At 51.3% G+C, this 25,675-nt stretch overlaps 11 protein-coding genes across 11 annotated transcripts, besides 1 other annotated feature; 7 read left to right on the forward strand and 4 right to left on the reverse strand.

Moving 5' to 3' along the window:
• Positions 1 to 25,675: part of a sequence feature (contig 1.69 1..80995(-1)) that runs on past both edges of the window.
• Positions 2,247 to 4,250, forward strand: ANIA_04263 (C2H2 zinc finger protein nsdC; the record flags this gene model as incomplete). Its single annotated transcript, XM_656775.1, has 1 exon — positions 2,247 to 4,250. The coding sequence occupies one exon, from the start codon at positions 2,247 to 2,249 to the stop codon at positions 4,248 to 4,250; it is 2,004 nt and encodes a 667-aa protein (XP_661867.1).
• ANIA_10533 (putative alpha,alpha-trehalose phosphate synthase subunit TPS3) lies at positions 5,355 to 8,659 on the forward strand. The gene is made up of 3 exons (XM_050611271.1): positions 5,355 to 5,583; positions 5,639 to 8,346; positions 8,401 to 8,659. Exons 1-3 carry the CDS (start codon positions 5,561 to 5,563, stop codon positions 8,460 to 8,462), a joined length of 2,793 nt encoding a protein of 930 aa, XP_050467316.1. The 5' UTR covers positions 5,355 to 5,560; the 3' UTR covers positions 8,463 to 8,659.
• On the forward strand, positions 8,709 to 9,810 carry ANIA_10534 (thioesterase family protein; the record flags this gene model as incomplete). The annotated part of the gene is made up of 2 exons (XM_656774.2): positions 8,709 to 8,820; positions 8,891 to 9,810. 2 exons carry the CDS (start codon positions 8,709 to 8,711, stop codon positions 9,808 to 9,810), a joined length of 1,032 nt encoding a protein of 343 aa, XP_661866.2.
• ANIA_04261 (PaaI family thioesterase) lies at positions 9,873 to 10,508 on the reverse strand (the record flags this gene model as incomplete). The annotated part of the gene is made up of 1 exon (XM_656773.1): positions 9,873 to 10,508. One exon carries the CDS (start codon positions 10,506 to 10,508, stop codon positions 9,873 to 9,875), a length of 636 nt encoding a protein of 211 aa, XP_661865.1.
• ANIA_04260 (uncharacterized protein) lies at positions 10,945 to 11,827 on the forward strand. The gene is made up of 3 exons (XM_656772.2): positions 10,945 to 11,161; positions 11,211 to 11,287; positions 11,343 to 11,827. The coding sequence occupies exons 1-3, from the start codon at positions 11,047 to 11,049 to the stop codon at positions 11,736 to 11,738; spliced, it is 588 nt and encodes a 195-aa protein (XP_661864.1). The 5' UTR covers positions 10,945 to 11,046; the 3' UTR covers positions 11,739 to 11,827.
• ANIA_04259 (PCI domain protein) lies at positions 12,004 to 13,546 on the forward strand. The gene is made up of 2 exons (XM_656771.2): positions 12,004 to 12,259; positions 12,321 to 13,546. Exons 1-2 carry the CDS (start codon positions 12,013 to 12,015, stop codon positions 13,451 to 13,453), a joined length of 1,380 nt encoding a protein of 459 aa, XP_661863.1. The 5' UTR covers positions 12,004 to 12,012; the 3' UTR covers positions 13,454 to 13,546.
• Positions 13,650 to 14,297, reverse strand: ura6 (uridylate kinase ura6; the record flags this gene model as incomplete). The annotated part of the gene is made up of 1 exon (XM_656770.1): positions 13,650 to 14,297. The coding sequence occupies one exon, from the start codon at positions 14,295 to 14,297 to the stop codon at positions 13,650 to 13,652; it is 648 nt and encodes a 215-aa protein (XP_661862.1).
• On the forward strand, positions 15,243 to 15,580 carry ANIA_11432 (uncharacterized protein; the record flags this gene model as incomplete). Its single annotated transcript, XM_050611272.1, has 2 exons — positions 15,243 to 15,302; positions 15,434 to 15,580. The coding sequence occupies 2 exons, from the start codon at positions 15,243 to 15,245 to the stop codon at positions 15,578 to 15,580; spliced, it is 207 nt and encodes a 68-aa protein (XP_050467317.1).
• Positions 15,682 to 17,672, reverse strand: ANIA_04257 (uncharacterized protein; the record flags this gene model as incomplete). The annotated part of the gene is made up of 3 exons (XM_656769.1): positions 15,682 to 17,325; positions 17,371 to 17,535; positions 17,583 to 17,672. The coding sequence occupies 3 exons, from the start codon at positions 17,670 to 17,672 to the stop codon at positions 15,682 to 15,684; spliced, it is 1,899 nt and encodes a 632-aa protein (XP_661861.1).
• On the reverse strand, positions 20,891 to 21,431 carry ANIA_04256 (DUF2945 domain-containing protein). Its single transcript, XM_656768.2, has 3 exons — positions 21,317 to 21,431; positions 21,086 to 21,148; positions 20,891 to 21,027 (listed from the first exon to the last, which is right to left on the reverse strand). Exons 1-3 carry the CDS (start codon positions 21,410 to 21,412, stop codon positions 20,950 to 20,952), a joined length of 237 nt encoding a protein of 78 aa, XP_661860.1. The 5' UTR covers positions 21,413 to 21,431; the 3' UTR covers positions 20,891 to 20,949.
• On the forward strand, positions 23,672 to 25,567 carry ANIA_04255 (hexokinase hxkC). Its single transcript, XM_656767.2, has one exon. It carries the CDS (start codon positions 23,679 to 23,681, stop codon positions 25,326 to 25,328), a length of 1,650 nt encoding a protein of 549 aa, XP_661859.1. The 5' UTR covers positions 23,672 to 23,678; the 3' UTR covers positions 25,329 to 25,567.

Here is a 25,675-nt window from a genome sequence, read left to right on the forward strand (position 1 = left end):
GACTCTTGGGAGACTGCGATGTTGACACCTCAGGCCACTACGGTATCCTGCAGGGACCCGCGAGGCAATCAAGCTCGCGCTTTGTTCATGCGTAGAGATGAGTTATCACAAACTTGGCCTACTCAATAACAATAAAAATATGTTGTAGATCAACAAGATACTCAACATACTTCACAAAATCTATCTATTCTATAGATAGAATATTTGTCGGCTGATGTGTCGGAGAATTATAGGTATATTTCACGAATGATAGTGAAACAGCCAAATCACTTACAAAAGCCTCCGTGGCTCAGAAAGGCTTGAAGACCGACAGCGATTAATTGCACTGCAATAGCAGTGAGTTGCGTATGCTGACAAGCAACTTGTCCTCAGCTGGTTTTCTTGATGACTTTGAGCGTGGACAAGCCAAGGAGCCAACCAAGGCGTATCAAGAAGACTTTTAGCATACAGAGCACAGCAGTCCAGTCCCTGCAGCCTTGGTAGACAGCTATACCTAGGGAGTCAAGGCACAGTAATTTCTTAATCGAGTGGCTTAGAAGGAAGACCTTTAACAAGCAGAGATATATTCCGGATCCAATCAATATCTGGGGGGTGCTTGAATCTGAGTCTAAATAACTGACACAGCCTCCAGGCACCGTCTAAGCCACTTTCTCTCATTCATCGCAAGTCTGCAAAACCTGAGCGGTGGCCTGACGGGCTGACAGGCTCAAAAGCTCGCAGGCTCAGATTAGGTTCCAGCATGGGTACACCGCCCCATGCTTTGCCTGTTTTGGAGGAGCGTCTGTACAGAGTACATTGATTGCCCGCTGTCGTACAGGGCCTTTTGTCCCACTGGGGTGGCTCATCCCGGCATGGTCTATATCTTGGCCGACCTACGTCTGCCCATCTAAAGGGAATGTTTGTATTGAGATGCTGCCTTGTTCAGGTCCTCACCTTTTTCATGACCTGAGTGTTTGACTGAAGCTGAAGCTGAGACTGGGAGAAAAAGTCAGTCATCCGGGAGCTGATCGTTTAAATGCGACACAACCGCGGCGCCTTTTACATATGTATCAAGGGTTGAATCAAACATTTTGTAATTGAGCGGCTTGCGTATGGAGTACAAGAGATGAAGATGAATCTCTATTTACAAAGTGCTGGGCCTGGTGGGAGTTCATACCGTAATTTACACTAGGCCGGGGGCTTTTGGCGGACAGTTGTACTAAGAGCCGCTTCTCGGCCATGATCCATCGTCACTCCAGCCGCTCTTCTTCCAACTTCCTCCTCTTTTTTCGCGCAACTGTTGACCTGTTACGTGTGATTCTGGCTCTGCCAGTGCATCCAATTTCAATTTTTAACCCAGCCTGCTATATGCCATTTTCCCCTTTTTCTTTTCTTCTCCACACCCCCTCGTTCCGAACCTTGCACCTCTCAGAAACGCCATCATCTGCAGACCTATCCTGCCTCGACCCAAACAGTCCGTTCCGTTCTTCACTTGATCTTGACATATACGGAATACTGCTGTCACCAATCTATGCCTCGCTGCTTACCATCAGTCCCAATCTCTGTTCGTACTAGTGCGCCGATTACCTCCTTTGGGATACTGTAAGTTCGTAATTCTCCCTGTTTGTCTCGACCCCGTTTCTTGAGAGCCTCCTGTTCTCCAAGCACGCATAGTCGCCCGTCAACACGGCCGATCGTCTCCGTACCTGCTTTATAACAAGCTTCGGAGTCTGTTCGCAATACGTTACTTACTCGTTGATTGTTTTCTAGAGACGGAGACTTGTGGGCTCAGTCTACTAAGGATCGCCCGTCGCAACTTCTACCTGCAGTGCAGCCTAGCTGAGCATCCCGATCTCGCTGCGTTTCCGCTACGGGCATCAAAGCTTTCCCACCCGATGGGTTGAATCTATAACAAGGTGACAAGCTCTATACGAGAGGAAAAGAAAGCATTTCAATCTTCTTGGTGAAGCTGATTCAGTATCCTGACGCTTCCGCGGGGTGCATCGTCTTGTTCCTGGCCCGAATTTGTTCTAATAATACTGCGAGGCTGAACCTCCCAGCTTGCGCCACACTGGTGAGCGCCCCACGCGACAGCGCCTCTTGAGGCATCTTCCCCATCGCTTTGCCTTTGCACTCTTTCCTTTCTTGAGAATAATTTCCTCTGGATCCAAGGTCCGTTCTCTCTAAACCATCTCCCAGTCAATGTTTTCCCACCCCGACGCATCCAACTTCATCCCTCCTTGCCAAGAGACCTGCATCTCGCTAACATGACTTCGATCTATCTAGCTCTTGGCCACCATCATCCATCGTTTCGAGGTAGCGTGAAAGACCCGGTACCCATGGCCGCGTTGATGCAGTCAAACAACGAGCCCGTCGCCATCTCAACCCCTTTGACCGCCTCATCGGACCCGATTGCCTCGAGTTCCCCGGGATCTGCTACCTTTTTAAAACAGTCTAAACCTGACTCGAACCTCACCTCCATTGCCAACGCGGGGTTAAACGTGACGCGATCAAAAGACTCCTTACCGGCGATGTCAACAACAGCAGTGCCAAACTCTGGCTCCGCGGAGCGGCAGCTCGAATCTCATAGAGATGCGGACCAGGATAGCTCTCAGGTTGCGCGCGAAGCGCTCGGCGCTAGTGAGAAACATCAGTCTAGCTCTGTCGGCGACTCACTAGCCATACACTCCGACCAAATGCAGGTCGACTCTCATCCTGGTCCCGGTGAAGCGGGCGATCCGGTTTTCAACACTGCTGAGAACGGAACTTCTTTAATAAACAGCTCGACTGTAGCAAGCCCCGGACCCATAGAAGATTCTGTCTCTCAGGACGGTGACCAACCGCGTCATCGAGACGACGGCGACTTGCATCAAGAAAATAATAACAAAGCTTTCTCATACCCCATGCCTACAGGGGCGTTCAACGACCCCCGGCGTGGTCTCAGCTTACCAAGCTCCGGCCTCCACAAGGCTGGTCAACGGTCTCCATCCGCTAAGAAGCATAGATGCCCCTATTGCGCAACGGAGTTCACACGACATCACAACCTCAAAAGCCACCTCCTCACACATAGTCAAGAGAAGCCGTTTGTATGCACGACCTGTCAGTCACGCTTCCGGCGACTTCATGACCTCAAAAGACACCAAAAGCTTCATACTGGTGAGCGACCCCATATATGTCCGAAGTGCGGACGCAGGTTTGCTCGCGGTGATGCCCTTGCGCGTCATAATAAGGGCCAAGGTGGCTGTGCTGGTCGTAGGGCCAGCATGGGAAGTTACGCACCCGAAGATGAGTATGGTGATGCCGCAGCTGCTGGTGCCGACGAGGCTATGGATGGGCTAGTTTACGCCGAGCCGGAACGCATGGATGAAGATGATGAACGACGTTACAACATGCCGAGCATAAAGAAGCATGATGTGCCCTCGGATTCTGCCGTTCGCTCAAACAGCGTAAGCAGCTATCAAGCGCGTCAACCTAGCACTTACCCTCCAATTGCCGCGAGCAGACCGTCGCCTGGCGGGCTTTTCCCTCCTCCTACAAGTCATGGCGGTTCTAGTGCCTCCCCTTCTCCCATATCTCAGTCCGGCAATATGGCGTTCCCCTCGACAAACCAGCCATCTGGCTCCTCTGCTTTTGCGCCTTCAAACATGGCTGAAAGTCCAAGACCGCTCTCACCGAACGCACTATCTTCCCACCAATTAGGACACGGGCCGGAAAACGGTCTACAAATGCACCATCGCGCCCACTCTGCTGGAATCTCACATCCATTCCCTCAACAATCATACAATCGTACAGGCCCCTCTCAGGCTTCTCTTTCCAACCACACTGCACCGAGCTTAGGCCTTCCACCACCTCAGCCCGGGGCCCCTCAACTTCCGCCGCCACCTGGCTTGGGGTCTTCTGAGCCTCGTTTTTCCCTCCACTCGCAAAGCTCCGTACAGGCTTCCGGTTCCGCCGCTAAACATACGCCATCACATAGCCACTCGAGTAATCACGGTGGTTCTTTGACTTCCAAGACAATCCCCGAAGCAGCATCAACGCATAACGTCCATACCTCTCACGATCCGAGCGTCTTCGATCAGCAACGGGAACGGGAGGAAAAGCTCTGGGAGTACATTCGCTCAGTTCATGAGGAACTAAATGGACTCAAGTCGGAGGTAGCCACCCTCAGGGCACAAGTGGCATCGTCGAGTGTGAACGCATCGACTACGTCTGGTTCTAGTGTTACACAATCATCAGTTGAGACGGGCACCACAAATACGGTGCAACGGTGAACTCATCTGACTGTGCCGGCTCCGCCATGCTTAGTGACTACCCCTGTAGGGGACTGTTCGCGGCGTAATATGTTTCTAGCGGCCACTTATTGCCTTGTGAATGATATATCCATTCTACATGTGTTTTTATCTTGATGCCGTTGATGACACGATTGTATTGCAAAAGGGGGCTTTTTTCACTTGTTTTGATTGGCGTCTTCGCTTATACCCAAACCCTCGGTATATGGGAGAAAGTGTCTTTCTTGTTTCTGTTCTTCACTTCAAGGGTATACTATATATCTACGGATACGGACATTTGTATGGTGCTTTACCTGGGTATAATTATTTCTTCCTATTCCTAGCGAACCGTGACAATAGTATCGTCTCTACCTACATGGTTTCTCATGGCATTGCATTTATCCGAATTACCTGTATAATCTCCAATTATTATTGCAGGGTGCATGAACAAAGCGCTTGCTCTTGGCAAACCGTCTCTGGCGAGTCCGACTGACGCACGTGTGTTGTACGGAGTGGGCGGGGCCGGGATGTTTGGTCATGGAGTGTTATAGATCTTTCTAGCATCACCTGGTCGTGCGCAGTAGCCATGTGGTAATAAATAAATGTTTTGCTATTGAGTCGCTTTAAGGTAGGCAGCGTGATTCCAACTATATTCCATGGAACATTCCCTGCTCTGAGTCTAGAATCGCCTGGCGAAGTCTATTCGGGTCCAGAGTTGTATCACCTACTGGGCGGCAGTGGTGCCCGAGGCTTCAAGCAGGATCCGGGGCCCTTCCACTCTGGTAACCCCGGATGTCACGGAGGGCCCAAAAAACAAGAAAACAGAGTGGAAGTTTGAAAAGTGAAAAGAGAAAACAGCAGATGGTTCACATTAGGCATTGTTTAGGAGGGAAGGTTAAGGCGGTGGGCGACGGGCGGCGACGCGCCATGATGGCATGCATCTAAAATATAGCAAAAAGATAGAACCAAACTAAATTACTTCGTAAGAGTCGATGACTGAGTAGATGCATGCTTTCGCGTCTTATTCATGGATTCTTTACCAAGCAGGATAAAAGGCAGAAGAAGTTGGTCCAGCCCGGCTGGATCCAGTTTCTTAGCCCAGTGAGGTGGGCTGGACGTTTCAATGACGTATTGATGAGTGGTGACAGCCCGACCTTTTACTGCAGAAAACTAGAATCATCTCTTCGCCATTTCTTTCTGTACTCCGTACAACTCTTACAACCTTTAAGGGAGAACACAATCTCTACCCGTCTTTGACCCAGTCCTACCTTTTCGTTCTTCTATCTTCACTTGTGCCGTCTCCTTTCCACAAGATGACCGTCTACATAGCTTCTCTGTACTAACCCCCACCATCTGCTTGCTCGTGAATTCCACCCTGCTAATGCAACCAGGTTTCTCCCCTACACAGTCAGCTTCCGCCCTCCAGAGGAGTCTCAAGCCCTTCCCTCAAGCCCTCTGTCTCAGCATCAGGCTCCGGAGTCCGTGTCAACCACGCCAAACCCTGCAGTCAGCTTGTTTGAGAAGCGGAATAAGACACCCAATGTTGGTCTTACTCCGGGCGCGACCACCGACCATGAGCGCATCTTCACTTCCGATCCAAACAAGGCTGCTGACCCAAACCGGTCTGAATACCCGTTCCCTAACCCCGACAATGGCTACGACTATGAACACTTGACGGAAAGTGAAGCGCATTCACCGGCCTGGGGCGTACGGACCGCACTCAACCAACCCAAGCCACAATCAGCGTTTCTGGCTTCCCCCTCAATCCTCAGACACCAAGAGCCACTGAATTTGTCGACGGACTCCCTCCCAAAAGTGGATGGCCCGTCATCGGTGCCGCCGAAAAAGCACTTCAGAAAACCCTCTGGGCGTAGCCATAACCGAAAGCCCTCATTCTCCGAGAACGAATGGAAGATCACAACGGCTGAACAGGGCAATGGCGGCTTACGCAACGCCGTACGCGCCGCCGCGGAGACCGGGCAGCTTGAAGACAAGGTTTGGGTTGGTACGCTGGGTATGCCGACTGATGCCTTGACGGAGTCAACAAAAGCCACGATATCCGAGAAGCTGGAGGGAGAATACGATTGTCTAATGGTCGATGTCAGTGACAGCGATTTCGACGGTCATTACACACATTTCTGCAAGACAATCCTCTGGCCCGTGTTTCATTATCAAATCCCTGATAACCCGAAGAGCAAGGCATATGAGGACCATTCGTGGGTTTACTATGTGAAGCTCAACCAGGTCTTTGCGGAGCGAATTGCCCGAAACTGGAGGCGGGGCGATACCATATGGGTCCAAGACTATCACTTGCTCCTTGTGCCGGCGATGCTACGGAAACTTCTCCCCGACGCGCAGATCGGCTTTTTCCTTCATGTTGCTTTCCCGTCCTCTGAGGTGTTCCGGTGCCTCGCACCACGCAAGGAGCTCCTTGAGGGTATGCTTGGGGCGAACCTCGTCGGCTTCCAGACGGAAGAATATTGTCGCCATTTCCTGCAGACATGCAGCCGTATCCTCAGTGTTGAAGCTACGAATGACGGGCTTCAGCTGGAGGACCGATTTGTGAACGTGAGAAAGTTCCCAATCGGTATCGACCCCCTCTCTTGGGATAAGCGCCGTAAAGCGGCAGATGTCGAGCAGTGGATCAAGACGATTTCCGATCGTTATGCAGGAAAGAGGCTCATTGTGGCTCGCGACAAGATTGACCAGGTGCGCGGCATCCGGCAGAAGTTACTCAGCTATGAGCTCTTTCTCAACACTCACCCCGAGTGGCGCGAAAAGGTGGTATTGATTCAGGTGGCTACAAGCACGACGGAACAGCCGGAGCTGGAGGCCATGATTTCCGACATTGTCATGCGGATCAATTCTACGCACTCGACGCTTGCACACCAACCTCTGGTATTCTTGAAGCAGGACCTTGCCTTCCCGCAATACCTCGCTTTGATTTCTGTAGCAGATGCGATGATGATTACTAGTCTACGTGAAGGTATGAATCTTACGAGCCATGAGTTTGTTTACTGTCAGGATGGAAAATACGGCGCCCAAAGATACGGATCACTTATTCTCAGCGAATTCACCGGTAGCGCATCGGTATTCGGCAACCATGCCCTACTCGTCAACCCTTGGGACTACCACCAGTGTGCAGACGCAATCCACACAGCTCTCTCGCGCAGTGAAGAGAAACGTCAGCAGGTATGGACACAGCTTCATGAGGCAGTGCTGCAGAATTCAACTTCAAACTGGGTGAAGTCGTTCAGTGAGACGTTAAGTAGGGTCTGGCATGAACAGTCGTCCCGTGAGATCATGGCTGTTCCCAGACTCCCTATGAACAAGCTTGAAGACAGGTACCGGCAGGCAAAGCGACGGCTCATAATTTTAGACTATGAAGGTACACTGGCATCCTGGGGTTCTCCGAAGAGCATCATCGTCACCACCCCCCAAAGGGCCATCACGACGCTGGCCGACCTGACCGAGGATCCGAGAAATGTGGTGTATGTTATGAGTGCGCGGATGCCCGAGGAGCTGGAGCGTCTCTTCCGACTGGTGTCTGGACTAGGCCTCATCGCAGAGAATGGATGCTTTATTCGCGAGCCGTACTCGGAAACGTGGTCGAAGCTTACGAACCAAGACCAGACCGACGCCTGGAAGACTGCTGTGAGGCAGATGCTTGAGTATTACAGGCAGCGCGCGGAAGGAAGCTGGATTGAACAGCGTCATTGTTCTCTAGTCTTCCACTATGAAGCAGCAGAGGATCACGCAGCGGCTTGCCGTCTGGCTTCCGAATGCGCGGACCACATTAACGACGCATGCGCTAATCAAGGCGTGCACGCTATTCTGGTCGACGGGGTGTTGGTAGTGGAAGCAACCAGCACGAACAAGGCTTCAGCAGCGGAATTGGCCTGGCGGTCTTGTCTTAAGCAGGAAAATGACGCCGGTCGCCCCGACTTCCTGCTCGCTATTGGCGACAGTCGTGACGACGAGCCGGTTTTCCGGTGGGCGAACAAGTTAGAGAGCGCACACGCGGTCAGCTACGCCATGACAGTCACGCTGGGCTCGAGAAGTACCGAAGCGCGGGCTACTTTGACTCAGGGAGTTGCTGGTATGTTCCTATTTCATCGGGTTTGCGACTTAATCATATGCTAACTGAGTCTAGGAGTTTTGACATCTCTAGAGAGACTGGCGAAAACATCGGCTAATCAAGGTGTTGTGTTGTAGACCACTTAGAACACATTGTGATTGCCTACAAATATCGATAATAGCATCTTTATGTATATTCATTAGAGCCATGAACTCGTGTTGGTAAAATAAGCAAGTGAGGTGGTAACCGAGTGAAGCAGAGTTCGGCAGCAGACGAGCCGAGGTAGATTAGTCTGTTAAGATCATGATTTAATGAAGCATCTCCTTTCCATTACTATTCCCACACCATCCATTTGTGACATAACGATAATTCCCTGATTCCAGATGGATTCAGGAACCGCCCATGGCGCCCAGTTTGAAGAGGCCATCCGCGTAACACCCCTCGGCCATAACCGCTACTCCGCATTTCTCCAGAAATCTTTCTGTATCGGCACAGGTACCCTCCCCCGCACCAATACCCCTTACTCGTGTTTTTTGTCGCCGCAGCAGTTGATAATAATTGATAGTACCTCATGGCGGCTACACGAGCGCGGTTCTCTACCGCCTCGCCCTCGTGCACTTTGCGACGGCCCATCCCAACCTGTATAAGGGCGAGCCGGCAACCCCCATTTCAATGCACTTGACCTTCCTAAGACGTACGGCTGAAGGACCCGCAAAACTGCGTGTGCACGACATGAAACTTGGGAAGAGAACTAGTTCTCTGCATGTTGAGCTTCTACAGCCTAAAGATCAGGCACAAAGTGGCACAGAAATCGACGAAAGGGAAATGGAAGTTAAAGTCGCCGGGTACATCACAGTCAGCCCCGCGAGCTCAGAGGTCGGAGTATCAGCAAAAACAAATTGGGAACTTCACCCGAAACCCGTGAGCGGAAGCCGAAGTGACGGCGGCGTCGACTTCGACCGGCTATCCAAGACAGGCCGGGACGAAGCCTGGGCCAGGCAAGACCCGCCATTTGCTCAGTTCCGCAAGGCCACGACGCAGGTTGAGCTATACGGTATTGATCCGGCGCTGAAGAAGCGCAAGAACGGGATTGTGGATCAATGGGCGAGGCTGAAGCCGGAGGGGCAACTAACAAGATGGAGCAATGAAGCCGTTGTGTTCCTCACGGACATGTTCCCCATGGCGCTGGATGGGTTTGACACGATGGCTGATGGAAGAGAGTCGGGCTCTGCGACTGGGGGAGCTGGGCCGACAGCCAAGTACTGGTTCCCGACCGTGTCGCTGAGTATTGATTTCAAGAAGAGACTGCCGCCGGCGGGCGAGGAATGGCTGTATAGCCGGGTCGTCACGAAGGAGGTGCGAGACGGGAGGACGGATTTGGACGTCACGATTTTGGACGCAAAGGGAGAGATTGTGGCGCTGAGCACTCAAATCGGGCTGGTCGTGAGTGCCAGTCGGAACATTGGGAAGCGAGCCCGGTTGTAGATAGTCTATGAACTCTATTCTATACAGGTACAGCATACATATATACAAAAGGTAAGTATATATCATAAGACACTCTTGGCCAAAGTCAGCAACCAAAATGCCATCGCATCCACCATTATCTGTCCGTTCTGAACAACTTGCGCCTTCACCCACAACTTCCTTCCCTGCTTTGCAAGCACCTGGACTCTGACCTCGATCTCGCCGGGCACCGAAACTGGCCTCTTATATCGAATATCCAATTGCGATGTAAACATCTTAGAGCGGATCCGGCCGCCAGGCACACCTCTAGTAGCAGAAGCGGTACCCACAGCAGTGGGATCATATTGCTCCCCCGCCTCCGGCGCATAAAGTGTAACACCTAAGCTCATAGCTTCGTCAATCACCGTAGCCAGAACGCCCCCGTGCGCGGTGGCCGGGTGGCCGCAAACCCCGGGAGTAGCAAGTTCAAGCCGCATGATCAGATCAGCGCCGGGAACGGGGATCAAATCCGGGGGAGTGGTGGGCGACGGCCATGAGGGAGGCTGGGAGGGGAGATTTGGTTGCAGATGCTCGAGTTTGAATGTGTGCACGGTTGGGATGGTGGTTGCAGATGAAAGGGTTTCAGAAAAGAAGCCGTCTTCGCCGGTGGCTGGTTTGGGGAGGCGGGAGTATGTTGAGATCGGAGTATATTGGGGTGGCGGAACGTGATTGGTGGGCATTTTTTCTTTTTCCCTTTATTATTTTTTTTTTTTTGGTCTTCTCTTATCTATCCCAGTTCTGCAATTTCTCTGAGATTATTGAGGTCTTTTAAGTGTTTGACTACGAGCAGCTAAATGTACTGGTTGGAGCGGCGGAATGGGTGGAGATTGAAAGTGACCTCGGCTACGACATTCTATGAAGAACCGTTCTTATCTTGTCTGTGATAGTACTGGTAATAAATAATAATGCAGAGGACTCCGCAGACCGGCCGCATAATTGGGGAATTAAGTAGCTTAAACCAGATGGACCTTAGTACTTAAAGCCGGCTAGCTTGTTTACTCTAGTCGCTGCCGGATTCCGTTCCTGCCTTGGATACGCTCACCAGATTCCAGACTATTTATTTGACGCCCTGCCCCTTGGTCGCCTTCATTCCGGATTCTCCTTCGGTCGTACAATTAATCCCAAATTCCAATTCTTTCTGCAGGCAGAAATAATCTTCATAATCCATCATCTCTTACGATTACGACAGCATTCTATCGACTGTGTTTGCTGCTCAAGATGATCTACACTCCGATCTTCCTTGCGCTCATCGCGCCCATCGCTGCCCAGTCCAGCTCCAACTGGACCCTCCCCGCTGGCTTTGATCTGAACAAGGTCGACTCAACCACCAGAGGTATAGCTAATTCTTCGTCGGCTGTCAAGGAACCTGCTAATTTCTGTAGCAAACTGGTGTCTCGCGGAGCGCAACAACTGTCCCAAGATTTGCGGTGGTGTTGCCACTGACAACCGCTGTGATCAGGTCCGAATCTAAAATCCTCGGTAAAGTTATCCACTCGCTAAATTTTACTCTGTAGGACACCCTTGATTTCACCTGCACTTGCTCCAACGGCACCGACGCCAATGTAGGACTCTATCAGGGCACGATTCCTTTCTTTGTCTGCCAGGAAGAGTACGCGCAGTGCATCCAGCAATCGACTACCCAGGATGGCGACGAGGTGTGCAAGGAGGGTTTGAACAGCTGTGGAAGCCTCAATGCTTCTGCTTCCACCACCACTTCGACCACTACTACCACCTCAACCACAGTGACTTCTGAGACTAGCACCGCGACCGGCGACTCGAGCAACACCGAGGCAACGGCCACCGACTCCAGCGACAGCCCGAGTGAGACCGATGGGGCGATGCGCTTGATGCAGAACTATGGATTGGCTGGGTTCGCGACCGTGATGGTAGCCGCGTTCGCGCTCCTGTAGACTAGTCGTAAATGAGTCTTTTGTGTGAAAGGGGATGGCTGGCTATTGAACATTATGATGATTATGAGTATAATGTAATTTTTTTTGAGCAAGTCCCGGTTCCAAGGTGGTAAATAAAATAAGTCGTAGGCAGAGTGTAGATCTCGCCTTATAGCCATGGGCGGTGCCAAGAAGTCATCCCACAGAAATTTCTCCACCGCCAAAATCAAATCATCTCAACTGCACCAGACTTCACCTCTGCCTTCCTACCTCTCTCTCCATCCCATCACCCGCCATGCCCGCTCCTTCAACCACCCTCCTGATCGAGGGTTCCTTCTCCGAACTCGCCGAGGAATTTGCTGCGTACCTCGATGCCCTCAACAAGCCCGACGATACCACCGTTCAGACCGAGGTCGCCCCGCTGCTGCAACCCCTCCGCGAGCAGGAACAGAATGATACCCAGCTTGATCAGAGCAAGCGGGATGAGGTGCTGAAGAAGCTGGTCTCGGCCGCCACTGTGCTCAACACGGCGCCGGAGAAGGGTGCGCCCGTCACTATATGAAATTGCTGGAATCGGATTGCATACTGATTGTTTTGAGCCAGAGATTACACCCGCTTACAACCTCCTGATCCACCTCGTCCAGCAGGCCTCCGACCCTGACATGTTCCTCTCTCGCATCTGCTCATACCTCGCCAAGCCCATCCCCTCCTCTCCTCAGTTCGGTGCCTCTCTTTCCATCGCCATCCTGTCCACCATCTTCAACACACTCGCCCCTACCGACTCCAGCCGATTCCACGTTCTCTTGGCCATTGTCACCGTGATCCGCCAGTCTGGCTCCTCTGCGGCTTTTGATGCTCTGAAGCCCCAGTTGACTGCACAGCTGCCCAACTGGCGCTCCACCTGGGAACTTGACGATGAGGAGGCCCGCCGTCTGCATCTGGCCATCGCTGACGCCGCCCAGGCGGCCGGCGACCTCGATTGGGCTCAGACTCACGTTGTCGATGCTCTCCAGACCATTCCTCCGGCCGAAGCCTCATCCCCTGCAGCACGCGACCTTGCCGTGCGTGCTCTGACCTCAGCGCTCACCCACCCGGCCGTCTTCGACTTCACCCCGTTAACCGCCGCCGATGCCGTTCAGGCCTTGCGATCTAGCGACGCACCCCTCTTCGAGCTGCTTGAGATTTTCACCGCTGATACCCTTGATGCCTACGAGGATTTCATCTCCGCCACCCCTGTCGAAAACATCCTCCCTGACAACGCCTTGGCCCCCCATGCCGAAGCTCTGCAGACCAAGATCCGTCTACTCACTCTGGCATCTCTTGCCGCGGCCGCCACAACCACAACAGGTCCGTCCGCGCGCTCTCTGTCATACGAGACTATTGCGTCCGCCCTTCGCGTGCCGCAGGAGGAAGTTGAAAAGTGGGTCATTGACACCATCCGTGCTGGTCTGGTTGAGGGCAAGCTTTCTCAATTGCGTTCTGAGTTTTTGGTCCATCGTGCCACCTACCGTGTGTTCGGTGAGAAGCAGTGGGCCGAAGTCCAGGGTCGTCTTATGGTGTGGCGACGAAGCCTGGAGAACGTCCTTGGTGTCATTCGCAGCGAGCGTGAGCGATTTGTACGGGAAGCTGCTGCTGCTGCGGCTGCGGCTGCTGCAGAGGGTGAGAAGGGAGATAAGAATAACAAGGGACCGTCTGAGCGTCGACGTGCTCCTCAGGAGATAGCTGCCGCGGAGTAGACGCAACAAACAAAAAACTGATGAGATAAAATGTAATGACTATTCAAGTTCATTGGTTCTAGATTTGCTGAATAAACACCGGATTCGAAGTTCCAACAGCACAGTTCATATTTATATCCACCACAAGAATCTATAACCTCTTTCTATTCCGCGTTCATACATGTCCGCCTAGTCAGCTTCCCCAGTAGACTGCAACTTAAGAAGAAGGCTTCACCCCGCGCTTCTCAAAGCCAGCCTGAATTCGCTCATAAACCTCCTCAACTGTCCCCGTCGCAGCAACACTAATCACCTTGTCCTGCTTCTCAAACTCCGTCACAACAGGCATACTGGTCTCCACAAACGTACGGAACCGCTTTCGAATCGACTCAGCATTGTCATCATCCCGTCCACTCGTCTCCCCCCTCTTCAAAAGCCTCTTCTCCATGACCTCCTCCGGGCAATCCAAGAACAGTGTGAACTCCGACGGGCAAACCGTCTCCTCAAAGAATACCGCCTGGTCGAGCTTTCGCGGAAATCCATCAATAAGGAAGCGTGGTTTCGCGCTCGCATACTTGTCCTTGTTCGCGTCGAGCTCCGCAGCCATCGCGTTCGAGAGCAGTGCGACGGTGATTTCCATGGGTACGATCTTGCCCTCCGTGATGTAATTCTTGATCAGAGCGCCGTATTCGGATTCAGGCCGAATTTGCTCAGCGCGGAGGAGGTCGCCTGCCGAGAGATGGACGAAACCATAGTCGCGGACGAGGTTGGCGGATTGGGTTCCTTTGCCTGAGCCGGGTCCGCCTAGGAGGAAGACGACGGTTGTTTTGGCAGGGGAGAAGCGGGGTGTCTTTTGGTCGGAGGACATTTTTCAATTCTCAATATTTGTTTCAGTAAATTTTAAAATGTTGCAGTGCGTTATTGAGACTGGAGCGTAGGTACTAAGTAGCTTGTGGCGGGGTGCTTCGGTGAACGGAAATTATTGGGTGGTGTTTCGGGCTTGCTTTTCAGCGGCTCGGGACTTCGCGAGGGCGCCGAATGATGCTGTGCCGATAGCAAAGATGACTAGAAAAGGCACGATCTTGAACTGTGACGCCGAGGTGGATGGGGGAACAGAGGGCCGTGGGGGACGTGAGGTTGAAAAGGGGCGGCGGATCGACAGGAGCATTATTATGGGTTGCGTGGCACAGGATAGGGAAGGGTTGAGATTATTGAAGCTCTGCTTGGTTGAGTACCAATATACTAATAATACAGATGTGGCTGGTGCCGTAACGAAACGGTGCTCCCCTTGTGGCTAGTGCTATAGTTACGTTAGTAGATATATAAACAGAGCCAATAAAACACAACAAAGCGCATGTTTCCCCCTCGCTTCATTTCGCACATTTCCCATCTAGTATCTAAGAGAACCTTGCTTCAATTGAGAGTTGGGATGTAGAAACGCTGAGCCAAGCTGGGGTGCCTTCCGGGTAGGATCCGTAACATGATATGTATGTAGCTATATATTTGACACTCAGCCAGTCAAATCAGCCCATATGTGGATTAGACCACCCGCAACCACTATAATTTCACCCACAGACTCCTCGCATCTCGAAACTCTGAGACGCAGATACTAGAGAGCCCATCATACGAGAGTGGCAAGATGCAAACCTAGCTCTCTATACCTTTCGTGTCCACGCTGATATAGAAACGTCTGCCTGTTGTATGACTGCACTCAGTTCGTACTAGCGTTGTCGGAGTGTGCCAAAAATCTTTTGTATACAGATTCTGCAAACGCGCGCAGGCAGTCATTAAGCCCGTGGAGCTTCTTCACACCATGTACAACGAGCCGAGCTTGATGCAGCGCCCCGAAGTCCTGTTACGGAGCGACAAACTGGTACTCGCTGTGCGAAAGGATATCGTTGACCTTGAAAGCCTTGGGCGTGGTTCATGTGGACTTGACGATTTTCAATGCACCTATTGAGTCGGAGATTGGCGAGTCGTGATCCCTGCTGCTTCTTGTTTTAGGCAAAACCGCGAGTGGAAAACCAGAGGGCTGCAGTTCGAGAAGGAGATGACGAATCTGGTTTTGATGCAAAAGAAGACAAGAGGCTTTCGGAAAGGTTAGCTGGACCCATGAAGGCCGGTAAGGTGCTTAAGTTGGTTTTCGACTAGAGGTTAACATGTGCGATGGTCGACCGTGAAGAAAAATCGTCTAATTATTGAGGTGTTATGTACATAATTCATAATACAAGAAGGGATTGTAGTCAAACATCCTATGTTGAGGCCATAGGCTGGCGCTCTGCCTCGTCCAAAGGAATTTCGTGGTAAGACCTGGTGCGACGTCGTCGAAGGCAGTAGTATATAGCAGCCAGGACCCCACCCAGGGAACATGTGACCAAAATGAAGATCAGGAGTCCTCCCACGCCGCGGATCATTTCGTACGCCTGGACTGCTGCTTTAGCTGCTTCGTTGGGGTCAACTTCTGATTCCATATCCATATCCATATCCATATCTGCCATGTCTTCCTCTTTCCCTTCCTCTTCCTCTTCCTCTCCCACATCCGGTTTTTCTTCTTTTGTCGAATACAGGATTGCAGGATCATCTGGAGTTGGCTGCTCCTCGCCCTGGAACCCGGCGAGTCGCCAATTACTGGGTGTCTGTGTCCGCTGAACCTCAGATTTGCCTAGAATGTTCCCCTCCTTGTCCAAAGCTTCCACGGACACCCAGTCCAGGTATCCATCGGCAATGTACATTGTCTCAAAGTCAGTCTTGACCGTGCTACCAACCGGCACTGGTAGGCCGTCTTCTGAAGACCGTGCGTAAAACTGCCATGAAGCAATGTCCGTCGCCCCGTTCCAGCTGACATGGAAGATAGTGGTCAGGTCCGCGGGTTCCGTGCCGTACACAGATGCAACAACATCTGGTGGTGTATTTGGGCGTCCGGTAAAAGGGTATTTGTAGGATCGGTACGATGAGAGGCGCGTGGAGACGAATTTAGCCTCCATCAGAAGCTTGCCGTCCGGGTCATGCTCGCTGTGGTAGCCGCGCTCACTCCAGCCGACGAAGGTGTTGCCATTTGGCAGAGTCTGCACATTACCACGCAGTCGAGTGAGGCCACCGTCGGGTCTATTGATGCGCTTGATAACCCTCGCGGTCATGGGGGAAACAGTAGTGTCGAGCTGCACGTAGAGAGCAGATGAGACGTCCTCCTCCGCCTCCAATTCGTCAGAGGCGTTGTTCAAGAAAGAGATGACGTGATGTGTCCCGTTGGATTCGATGAATCGCGCATGATGTTGCTTGGAAAAGGTGAAATCCATGTCGAAGTCGTTGAACTTCCCGCCCAGCCGCCAGACAATCTCACCCTCCTTGGAGATGTAATAGATTGTGTTGGCGAATCGTGCCGATAGAAGGTAATCTCCTACCGAGTTCTTATCGGCTGAGTTAACGTGGATGTAATCCCAGCCTGGCCGGTCAGAAGGGTACGAATCCGTCGAGACTTTTACGGACTCGTCGACGAGGACGTTATTCAAAGAGCTCCATTCAAACAAAACCTCACCCGTCTCTGTATCAAGCTCAAGCAGCCCACCGGCAATGATCCAGCTAAAATCCTGAGGGCGACCAAGTGCGGATAAATCCGAGTACTCGGACTTGTACAAGCAAGCAAGAGCAGTCTTTCCTCCATCGAGAACATTAAATTCGTGCATATTGAACGCACTTAGGTCGTTAACAACACCAACTTTATACTCCTGCTCGTAGTGCTGGTCCAAAATGTACCCGTAGCCCTTGTCCGTACCGTCATCGTGGTACTGATGCTGCAAGATAAATGAAAGATGAGATTCACCGTCAATGTTGTTAGCCGCTTTGAAGTCGAAAGTATTCCGGTTATCAAACATGGGTGATCCGGCCCAGACAAGAACCTACAACATCAGCTTAGACTTAGGCCTTGGACCGTTGGTACATACTCCGTCTCCATCATAGATGTACGGTCCTACTTGGTATGGCATCCATTGCTTGGTAGGAACTTCCGGCTCAATGATTCCGTAGGGTGCAACGAACCAGTACCCCGGGGCTACAGCCTGACGGTCGTGGTAGGAAATTTCGAACTTTAATGCTCGTACTTTCGGGAGCTGGAAGAAGTTAGCAGCTGATGCGCTGACACGACCGCAATTCATACCGTAACGAAAGACATCAAATCATCGTCGTCCCCAGCATCCGCGAAGACGCGGCCAAAAGTCAGAGACAACAAAATCGCAGAGAAGAGCATATTGAATGAGCGGCCAGGAAGGGTCCTTCCTAAGTGAAAATGGACAGAAAGACACGAACAAGATTACTCGGTATACCGCGGACAACTAAGTTTTTAAGACTGTTGTCTCACCAGCACCGACCCCAGAACCGAGATTTGAACAAGATAACAATGAAGACTCAGCGTCCTAGCTGAGTTCTTCAAAAAGGACAGAATACTGCTTCTGAAGAAGGAATCATGAGAGCGAAGAAGTCGGGAAAGGAGAAATGACTACGGAGTAAGCCTCCGCAGTCGCAAGAGTCGCAGCGCCAATCTCCGCATGGAAAAAAAAACGGCCAGTGACAACGCAAGCGCTGATATGGGAGCTGACGATCGAACGGGGCGGACGCTCTTGGCACCGCCCCAGGTGGAGCTGACAAGCTGACAACTTAAACGAGGCACCTCTATTGAATCTCGTATTCAGTTTGCAGTGATTGATGTTTTGCAGGCGCAACTTCATTCGCCCAGCAACCCGATAGAGGCAAAATGTGGCGGTTCTCGCCAGCTCGCCTGGTTGGCATCAAGAAAATGAAAAACAAGTAGGCAAAGATGACGGAAAACCGACATTGTGCCGAGCATACGTACTCTTGAGTAGTAGCGTGCGCGATCTCCACCATTGAGACTCGTCTGCGAATTCGGAGCCATCGGAGTCAGATAATTGGTCTCGTTATCCCAGATCTGGAACTTGATTTTATGGTCTGCACGCATGGCTCGAGTTAAGCCTTCCTCTGGATGGTCTCGAAGGCCTCGTGGAAGTGTCCACATTATACGAGGCGAACCGTACCGTCCGGCCTGTTGTCCCATTGGCAAATGACAGACTTGCAATCAGCCCTCCGGATCAGGGGTGTAATTCTTTAAAATAACGTGGCGATCGGATCATCGTTTGTTGCGGATTTCTAACTCAAGACGCTCCGGAGCTTTGAGTACGTATAGATTGTAGGGGATGACCGGTCGGACAGTCTGACGAGTTTTTCCGCTACTCACATTGTGAGTCAGGCCCGATCGTCTAGGGAGCGATCAGGGCCGCTTCCTGTGCTCGGGGTTAAAAGACTATTCAGGTTAGCCTTGATCATCAGGTAATCAGACATTCAGCTGTTTCAGGATCTGTTCCTAGTTACGACACTGCGAGGAATGAGTAGGAGTTTTGACGAGGATGCCAGGTTCTGCCACGTGATAAACTCTCAACACCAGACCTCGGGTTGAGTCTTGAGAAGAAGTGGTATTTAAAATCCCGACACGAAGATCACAAGATTGCGACATCACAGCCCTACATGGCGAAGTGATCCACTCTTTGAGCATATCTCATTCAAGCTCAATTCTAGGCACCAGGGATCTGGTTAGGCCATTGCTGACTGGTTGTCACATTAGTTATTTGTTGTATTTTTTGACTATCAATTATAATTACACAGATATCGTATCCACATCGTCCACTCATCCAAAAAGACCCAAACTGCTTGTCACTGATTATGGGCTTAGCCTGCAATTGGTCTCTCTCGTGCAGGTCTTTGCTGAAAATCCATCGTTCTGCGACGGCGACCAGCAAAAGCCCCTCGATCCTAGCAAATCATCCACACCAAGCAGACACTATCAAGGTCCGCACACACCTTTTCGGTGTCAGTCCGGGGACATATATGGCTCCATCATGGCAGAGAAGTCCACGCCTAATATCCCCGTGAGAGGATAATATCAAGAACTTTTGTGCAGTAAAATGTTACCATGAAGCCGCTACATGCAAAGACTTTGCGCGCATCTGTCGATATCAAAGCATTATTACCACTCTGTGGCTGCGAAATCTCGAATAAAGAGTCACTGTGGGAACGTACGCCGGGTCTCCTCCATTTGCTCGGTGAAGTGTGCCTTGTGCCTCTGCTAATGGGCGAATGCGTGCAATAAATGCTTGTTTCCATCACGGGGTGTTCTTATCGGCGATCGAGTTAAGCTGAAGCTTCAGACGCCCATTGAGCATGTTTAAGATGTCGCCAGGAAGTGCTAGTGCGAGGCTGACCACGATGTTAAGTGATTGGACTTTCCATCGACTGCAACTTTGGCTATAGCCCATGCGTCCTCCACGGACAGTTTTCGCTCCCGCCCCGACCGCCTGTCCCGTCAACGATAGCCCCAGCGTCTGATGATAGCCCGTTGTCTTCAACGGAAGGGTCGCCGCAGTTGGGATAATATCGAGACTAGCCATAGTTGTCGTGCTGAACTGCGCCCGAAGTCACCGGGATACCCGGTCCAGTGATGGCATGCGCCCATACAACACCCACAAGCGTAGGAGCCCTCATCCTGAAGCTGGAAGTCAGCTCTGAGAGTGTATTATTTTACTCCCAGAGCACAAAGGTGCCTTATGCGCTGTGTCTTTCAGTGCGGTGAGAATATACTCTCAACATCTATGGGAGTCGCGAGATCCAAATTTGGTGGATGAACGAAGTTTGGCGCTCATTTAGCCATATGTTCAAGTGTGAGGTGTCAATAACTGGACTAACAGTTATTGTCTATGTAGGTCTGAATACCACCGACTCGTCCATAGTGTTGGGGTGCTAAGAAGTGCCTGTTAACTAGCTTGGGAGTTTTTAACAATCTCGTTCTCTGAGCTAGAAGTACCTTCGTGAACGGTGGTTTGGTTTGAGCGAGGTCGTACTCGTTTATACAGATTCCGCCTACTTGTTTTCGCTTCCTTATTCTTTGGTTTAGGTCTCTTGAGGCGCAGAATCCTGCCTAGGGCGTATAACCATGGACTGTCACCCAGTGTGATATATTGCTGCTGCATAGGATTTATGCCGCAACATGTCTTCATATTCAAGGAAACAACAAACATTGAACATATAAACAGATGAAATAATGAATGGCGGAAAGAAATAGCACGGAGATGAAATGGGTACGCAAATCACGTAAGCTGGCATGGGATAAAGACAGTTTGCGGCGTAGGCAATACGTGGTTGAACTATTTAGAGTATTCGATATCTGGGTCATCTTTAGAGGTGCCCGAGTAGGTCCACACTCGACCTCACTATAACAACAGAAGACACAAGAGGAACTCTTCGTTGATGATGGATGACTTTCTAAGAATTTAATGTGGCGGTTGACGATAGCGATCCAAGAGTTAGGTGGATCAGAGTATCAACAGAGAGAATGACGCACGGTCCGGTTATTGACTGCACGGAGCCAACCGTGTCCTTTACTAGATGTTTTGCATGACAGACAGTATCCCTCACGAGATTCATTACTAGTAACTAGCCATCTACAGGAAACCTTCAGCTCACTCATCCGGCTGCGTCTTCTCCAATGTACCGGGATTATGTGCGACTCGATGACCATGCTGGTCATTATAAATCACCTGCCAGACCTATCTCAGCGGTCTTTTCACACAGAAACTAGTGCAGCGAGGTTCATACCTTGGGAGGATTCTTCACGTCTTCTTGCTCAGCCTCAGCCTCATCGGTGACGATTTTCTCTATCTGTATTGCTGACATCAGTCTCTGCATTTCCCTACAATATATTGGGCCCCGCGGAGTGGGATGGGCTTATCAGATGAATTACACCAGGCTAGTCCACAAACACGGAAACATTATCCAGGTATTTAGGGAGCTCAGACTGAGGCTGGACTAGGTCGTGGTGACGCCTACCTTCCCTTGGTGCGAACCGCCGCGGATCCTTGTGAAGACATAGTCTCCCTCCTTGAGCGTTTGTCCGTTTTTATCTTGAACCTTTGACGTAGGCATATTGCGGTGTATTGATGAGGTGGTAGGTAGGATTCGATCTCTATATCAGTCGAGGTTCTTGGAAGCGCAGCGTATATATCTGAGAGGAGTTGTGTGATGTCACAGGACCGTCACGCACGCTCTTCCCCTGTCTACAAAGGATGCTGGTGATCACAAGCATAAATAGTCTACTTCTAAGGCAGATAGAGCTCAGCCGATATATTAAGAGCATGTCTGGAAGTCCTGGAACACTGGTCCTTCCGATGACAAGTGCTTAATATGCAAGAGTTCGAGTACGCCCTTAGGATACCGAGCAGTTGATGCTGACGATCCTGTCAACAGGACAGCTCTCTCGTACCACTGGACTCATCGGCTGGCTCTATAGTCGGCAGGCCTGAAGCAGCTGATTGTCGAATGCAGCAAGCAAGTGTAGTTTCAATATGATGGCCATGGAGGAGCATGGCCTGGGACATTCCCACAAGGGTTGCAAAACATTGAAGTCTCAGGGAATGGCAGCTCATATACTATAATACACTGTATGAGTGTGTGCGACTCGGCTTGAGGCGAGTGCCGTGTCCGAATGCTACCTAGATACAGTCCGTCTTGAATTCTCAGGATAACTGGGCAGTGATCGCGTGTTTAGGTTCATCGCTTGCGGAGTATGCCAAGAGGTTCGGAATGGAGGAGCGAGAGCCGAATGCTCGCCAGCCTGGATACGGCTGATAACTGGGAATACTCCGCAGATAGCAGTATGGCGGCACAGGAGTAAGCCACTGGCAGGCATGGCGTTGATATGTATCTAGGATGAAAAATAGAATAGCAATCCAAGGGTCTGTCTGGGCGGTGGCCGTCGGTGTAACAGTTCCCGCGGCTGTGATTAGACCGACTACCACCGTTGCACCCACGCCCGTAGCACCCAGTCCCATGCTCTTACGAGGTACCGTAGAGATTCTGCCCGAAGAAGTAGTCCAAGACATCTCGCCATTGCAATGATGCCATGGATGGGGCACCGTGTCTCATTGAAACCGCCCCAAGAAAGCCAAGTTTGCTAAACCCGACAGTAACTTACTCGGTTGTCAAAGATCAGCGGAAACGCAATACCGGACGGAAGCAAAACCGTAATTATGCCCCTTCATTGCTGGGCAGTCCGGCGACCGTGAAACACGGCCGTATTTATCGATGCAACTCTGATGGTCCATCAGCAACAAAGGCCCACTCGTGTTCATTTTTGAGGCTGGATGGCTTCCGCTGGGCAAGGAATCGATGGGACCATGACGAGGATCGAGCGGAGTGGTGGCAGCAGTTTTGAGCAGGGGGCCAGTTCATGACTCGAGTAGATACCAGACCTAAGGCTCAACACGAACATGAGTCCCGATCCGTACTTTCCTGATCCAGCAAAAACATATCAGAACAGGGGGGGGGAAGTTGCCCTGAGCGGCGTTAGTGGAGGACAAGGTAGCAGCGCACAGTGCCGTCTCCACAAACCCATGCTGCTGCAGGCTTGGTAATTACCTTACATGACCGATATCGCTTCTGATACTATCACGATCGATGGAGAATGGAGGGATGGATCCATCCCGTCTGATCTCCTACCTCTCTCTCTCTCCCTCCTCGCCTTCTGCATGAAATTCCATGCTGGGACGAACTGACAAGTCAAGAATGGACACGCGTTGATCGTTGATCCATGCCTCCGGAGTCGTCCTTCTTGCACAACTCGAAGTGCGTCGGCCTTGTCCGTCAACGCGGACGATCGATAATACGACTACCCTAAATACTAATAATAATAATACTACGACTCCCTGCTACCACGCCAAAACACATCCACTCCAGCCACTATCAGATCTTGCTCTCAGCCCTTGCTCGGTTCCCACCCAGACAGCCGACAGACAGACTGAGACAGTGAGACCTGAGAGAAACCTCACTCGACCTGCAGGACCGTTTCAGCCTGCATTGACAGCCGACAAGTCGACATTTATTTTGTTCACTGTCTTGCTGTCTCGCTAATCCTCGTGCTCCAGTCCCACTGGTGTTAGTGTTACCTTGGGTCTCAGCCTACACTGCTACCTACTTGAACTCCATCATCCGATACCGAACGATCGCTATTGCTGCTGTGTTCTGTGTCTTCAGTGCCCTTAATATCCCGATACCGTCCTCATGGCCTTCTAGATTGTCCCCATGCACTGATAAGCTTATATCACTTTTCTTTTTGACCACCAATCTTCTTCTGCATACACAACCTTGATCGTCCTTCCAGACTCCGCTAGGCAAAATTGCCCGACCTCCAACCATGTCAAGCCCTCTAGTCAAGGTCCTGCATAGGATGCAGGCGCTCTTTTCGAACATCGTCGCCGCTCTGGAGACGATGTTATTGTTCCCGTCGTTATTCCGCGATTCTTCACGCGGGGGAGGGAAGTCCCGTGCAGCTTTCCGGCGAAGACGGGCTCTTGATGCCTTGGCGGATGAGATCGAAATCATTTTCTCCAAGCCCTTAACCCTGAAGAACATGCTTGCAATGTCAGAGAAGATCCGCGAGCAGTTTAGGGCGGGTCTAGAATCTAGCCCCATCAATATGTTGCCTTCTTATAACCATGCTCTACCTACTGGACTCGAGCAAGGGACATTTCTCGCCCTTGACGTTGGCGGCTCAACGATGCGAGTGGCTCTGATTGAACTTTGCGGGCAAGGAAAAATGGAAGTCCTTCGTGTATCCTCGTCACTGATTGACAATGATGTCAAATTGCTAGAGGGGACTTCATTCTTTGACTGGATGGCCGAGAAGATTGAAGAGATGCTACGCGAGGTGGGCACCAACTACGGACGTGAAGAAGCTCCATTATCCATGGGATTGTCATGGTCTTTCCCAATCGAGCAGACTTCGATCAGCAGTGGACTGGTGATCCATATGGGTAAAGGGTTTCGGTGCTCTATGGGAACCGTTGGGCAGGAATTAGGGTCCCTCATCGTCCAATCGTGTCAGAAACGCGGTCTCAATGTCCGCGTGGACGCGATTGTGAACGACAGCTCTGCCGCATTGCTTTCGCGAGCCTACGTCGACCCCACAACCCGTATGTCTCTCATTCTTGGGACCGGGACGAATGTGGCCATACATTTCCCCGTTCACGCTATTGGGCTCGGAAAGTTTGGCAAGAGGCCACAAGGCTGGTTCGACTACGCTAAGCATGTCATCATCAACAGCGAGATGAGCATGTTTGGGGGTGGAGTTCTGCCAATGACACGGTGGGACGACATACTCAACCGCACCCACCTCAGGCCAGACTACCAGCCACTGGAGTACATGGCCACGGGGCGCTACCTCGGCGAGATTGTCCGACTCATCATTGTTGACGCAGTTGAGACTGCCCAACTGTTCGGCGGAGAACTGCCTCATTCAATGCGGGATGCGTATTCATTAGATACTAGCATCGTTGCCTTTATCGAAGCCGACACATCGCCCTTCCTAACAGCATCAGCCGCACTTCTCCAGAAAGAACACACAATGTCTAGGCCGCCATCCCCGGAGGACCTACGGTTTCTCCTGCGAGTATGCCGAACCATCTCCAAACGAGCAGCTGGGTATCTCGCCACTGCTATCCACAGCATGTGGTGCCTGCGAAATGAAGCCGAAATCTCCCAGGGGCCTCCGTCGCCTTCTTTCAAGGGGCCTCGGGACGTTACCGTCACGGAGAGCGGGAGCAACTCTGACTGCCTGTCCATTGCATGCGACGGCAGCGTCATCAATAAATATCCCGGTTTCAGAGATCGCTGCCAAGCGTATCTGGACCAATTGACGCAGGAGACAAATACGTCCAAGGTATCCCAGATTTCAGAGGAAGGCTCATGCATACGTCTGGAACCTGCTCCTGAAGGTGCCATATTCGGCGCAGCTGTTGCTGTTGCGGTCGCGGTGGCTGGAAAGCTTGAGCAAACGATAGTGTGAGATTGTGGATCCATCGATGATCAAGGATAATTTGCATTGAACGGTGTTCTCTCTGAATTGGGGCAGTGTCTATATCTTACATGCTTGATTTTTTGTATGCATCTCATCTTAATTGTGCGGTATTCAGGGCTGGGCATCGTGCTTGCTTGCATACACCGCTCTATTAGGAGCATTGGCTTCAAGGTGGTCAGATAGAGGTAGCACTCTGTAAATAACGATAATTCACATGATATTGGATTCAACCCAGCCGCTGCTTGTACAGTTCCAGATGCAATAGCGTTCATACAGACGGTGCCGTTGACGTATTCGAATATAGCTGTTCCATGACCGCACCGGCGTCATCGAGT

This window comes from Aspergillus nidulans, chromosome II (assembly GCF_000011425.1).
Source record: "Aspergillus nidulans FGSC A4 chromosome II".
Classification (NCBI taxonomy): Eukaryota; Fungi; Ascomycota; class Eurotiomycetes; order Eurotiales; family Aspergillaceae; genus Aspergillus; species Aspergillus nidulans.

What these genes read in the sequence shown, in the direction of transcription:
- ANIA_10533 (XM_050611271.1), top strand. Translation starts at nt 5,561, where the DNA reads ATGACCGTCTACATAGCTTCTCT. An exon ending in ACCGTCTACATAGCTTCTCT is followed by an intron (nt 5,584 to 5,638) that starts GTACTAACCCCC and finishes TAATGCAACCAG; the next exon opens with GTTTCTCCCCTACACAGTCA. An exon ending in TTTGACTCAGGGAGTTGCTG is followed by an intron (nt 8,347 to 8,400) that starts GTATGTTCCTAT and finishes AACTGAGTCTAG; the next exon opens with GAGTTTTGACATCTCTAGAG.
- ANIA_04255 (XM_656767.2), top strand. Translation starts at nt 23,679, where the DNA reads ATGTCAAGCCCTCTAGTCAAGGTCCTGCATAGGATGCAGGCGCTCTTT.
- ANIA_04256 (XM_656768.2), bottom strand. Translation starts at nt 21,412, where the DNA reads ATGCCTACGTCAAAGGTTCAAGATAAAAACGGACAAACGCTCAAGGAG. An exon ending in GCGGTTCGCACCAAGGGAAG is followed by an intron (nt 21,149 to 21,316) that starts GTAGGCGTCACC and finishes TCAGCAATACAG; the next exon opens with ATAGAGAAAATCGTCACCGA. An exon ending in ACGTGAAGAATCCTCCCAAG is followed by an intron (nt 21,028 to 21,085) that starts GTATGAACCTCG and finishes TAGGTCTGGCAG; the next exon opens with GTGATTTATAATGACCAGCA.
- ANIA_04259 (XM_656771.2), top strand. Translation starts at nt 12,013, where the DNA reads ATGCCCGCTCCTTCAACCACCCTCCTGATCGAGGGTTCCTTCTCCGAA. An exon ending in CAACACGGCGCCGGAGAAGG is followed by an intron (nt 12,260 to 12,320) that starts GTGCGCCCGTCA and finishes GTTTTGAGCCAG; the next exon opens with AGATTACACCCGCTTACAAC.
- ANIA_04260 (XM_656772.2), top strand. Translation starts at nt 11,047, where the DNA reads ATGATCTACACTCCGATCTTCCTTGCGCTCATCGCGCCCATCGCTGCC. An exon ending in GGTCGACTCAACCACCAGAG is followed by an intron (nt 11,162 to 11,210) that starts GTATAGCTAATT and finishes TAATTTCTGTAG; the next exon opens with CAAACTGGTGTCTCGCGGAG. An exon ending in CTGACAACCGCTGTGATCAG is followed by an intron (nt 11,288 to 11,342) that starts GTCCGAATCTAA and finishes TTTACTCTGTAG; the next exon opens with GACACCCTTGATTTCACCTG.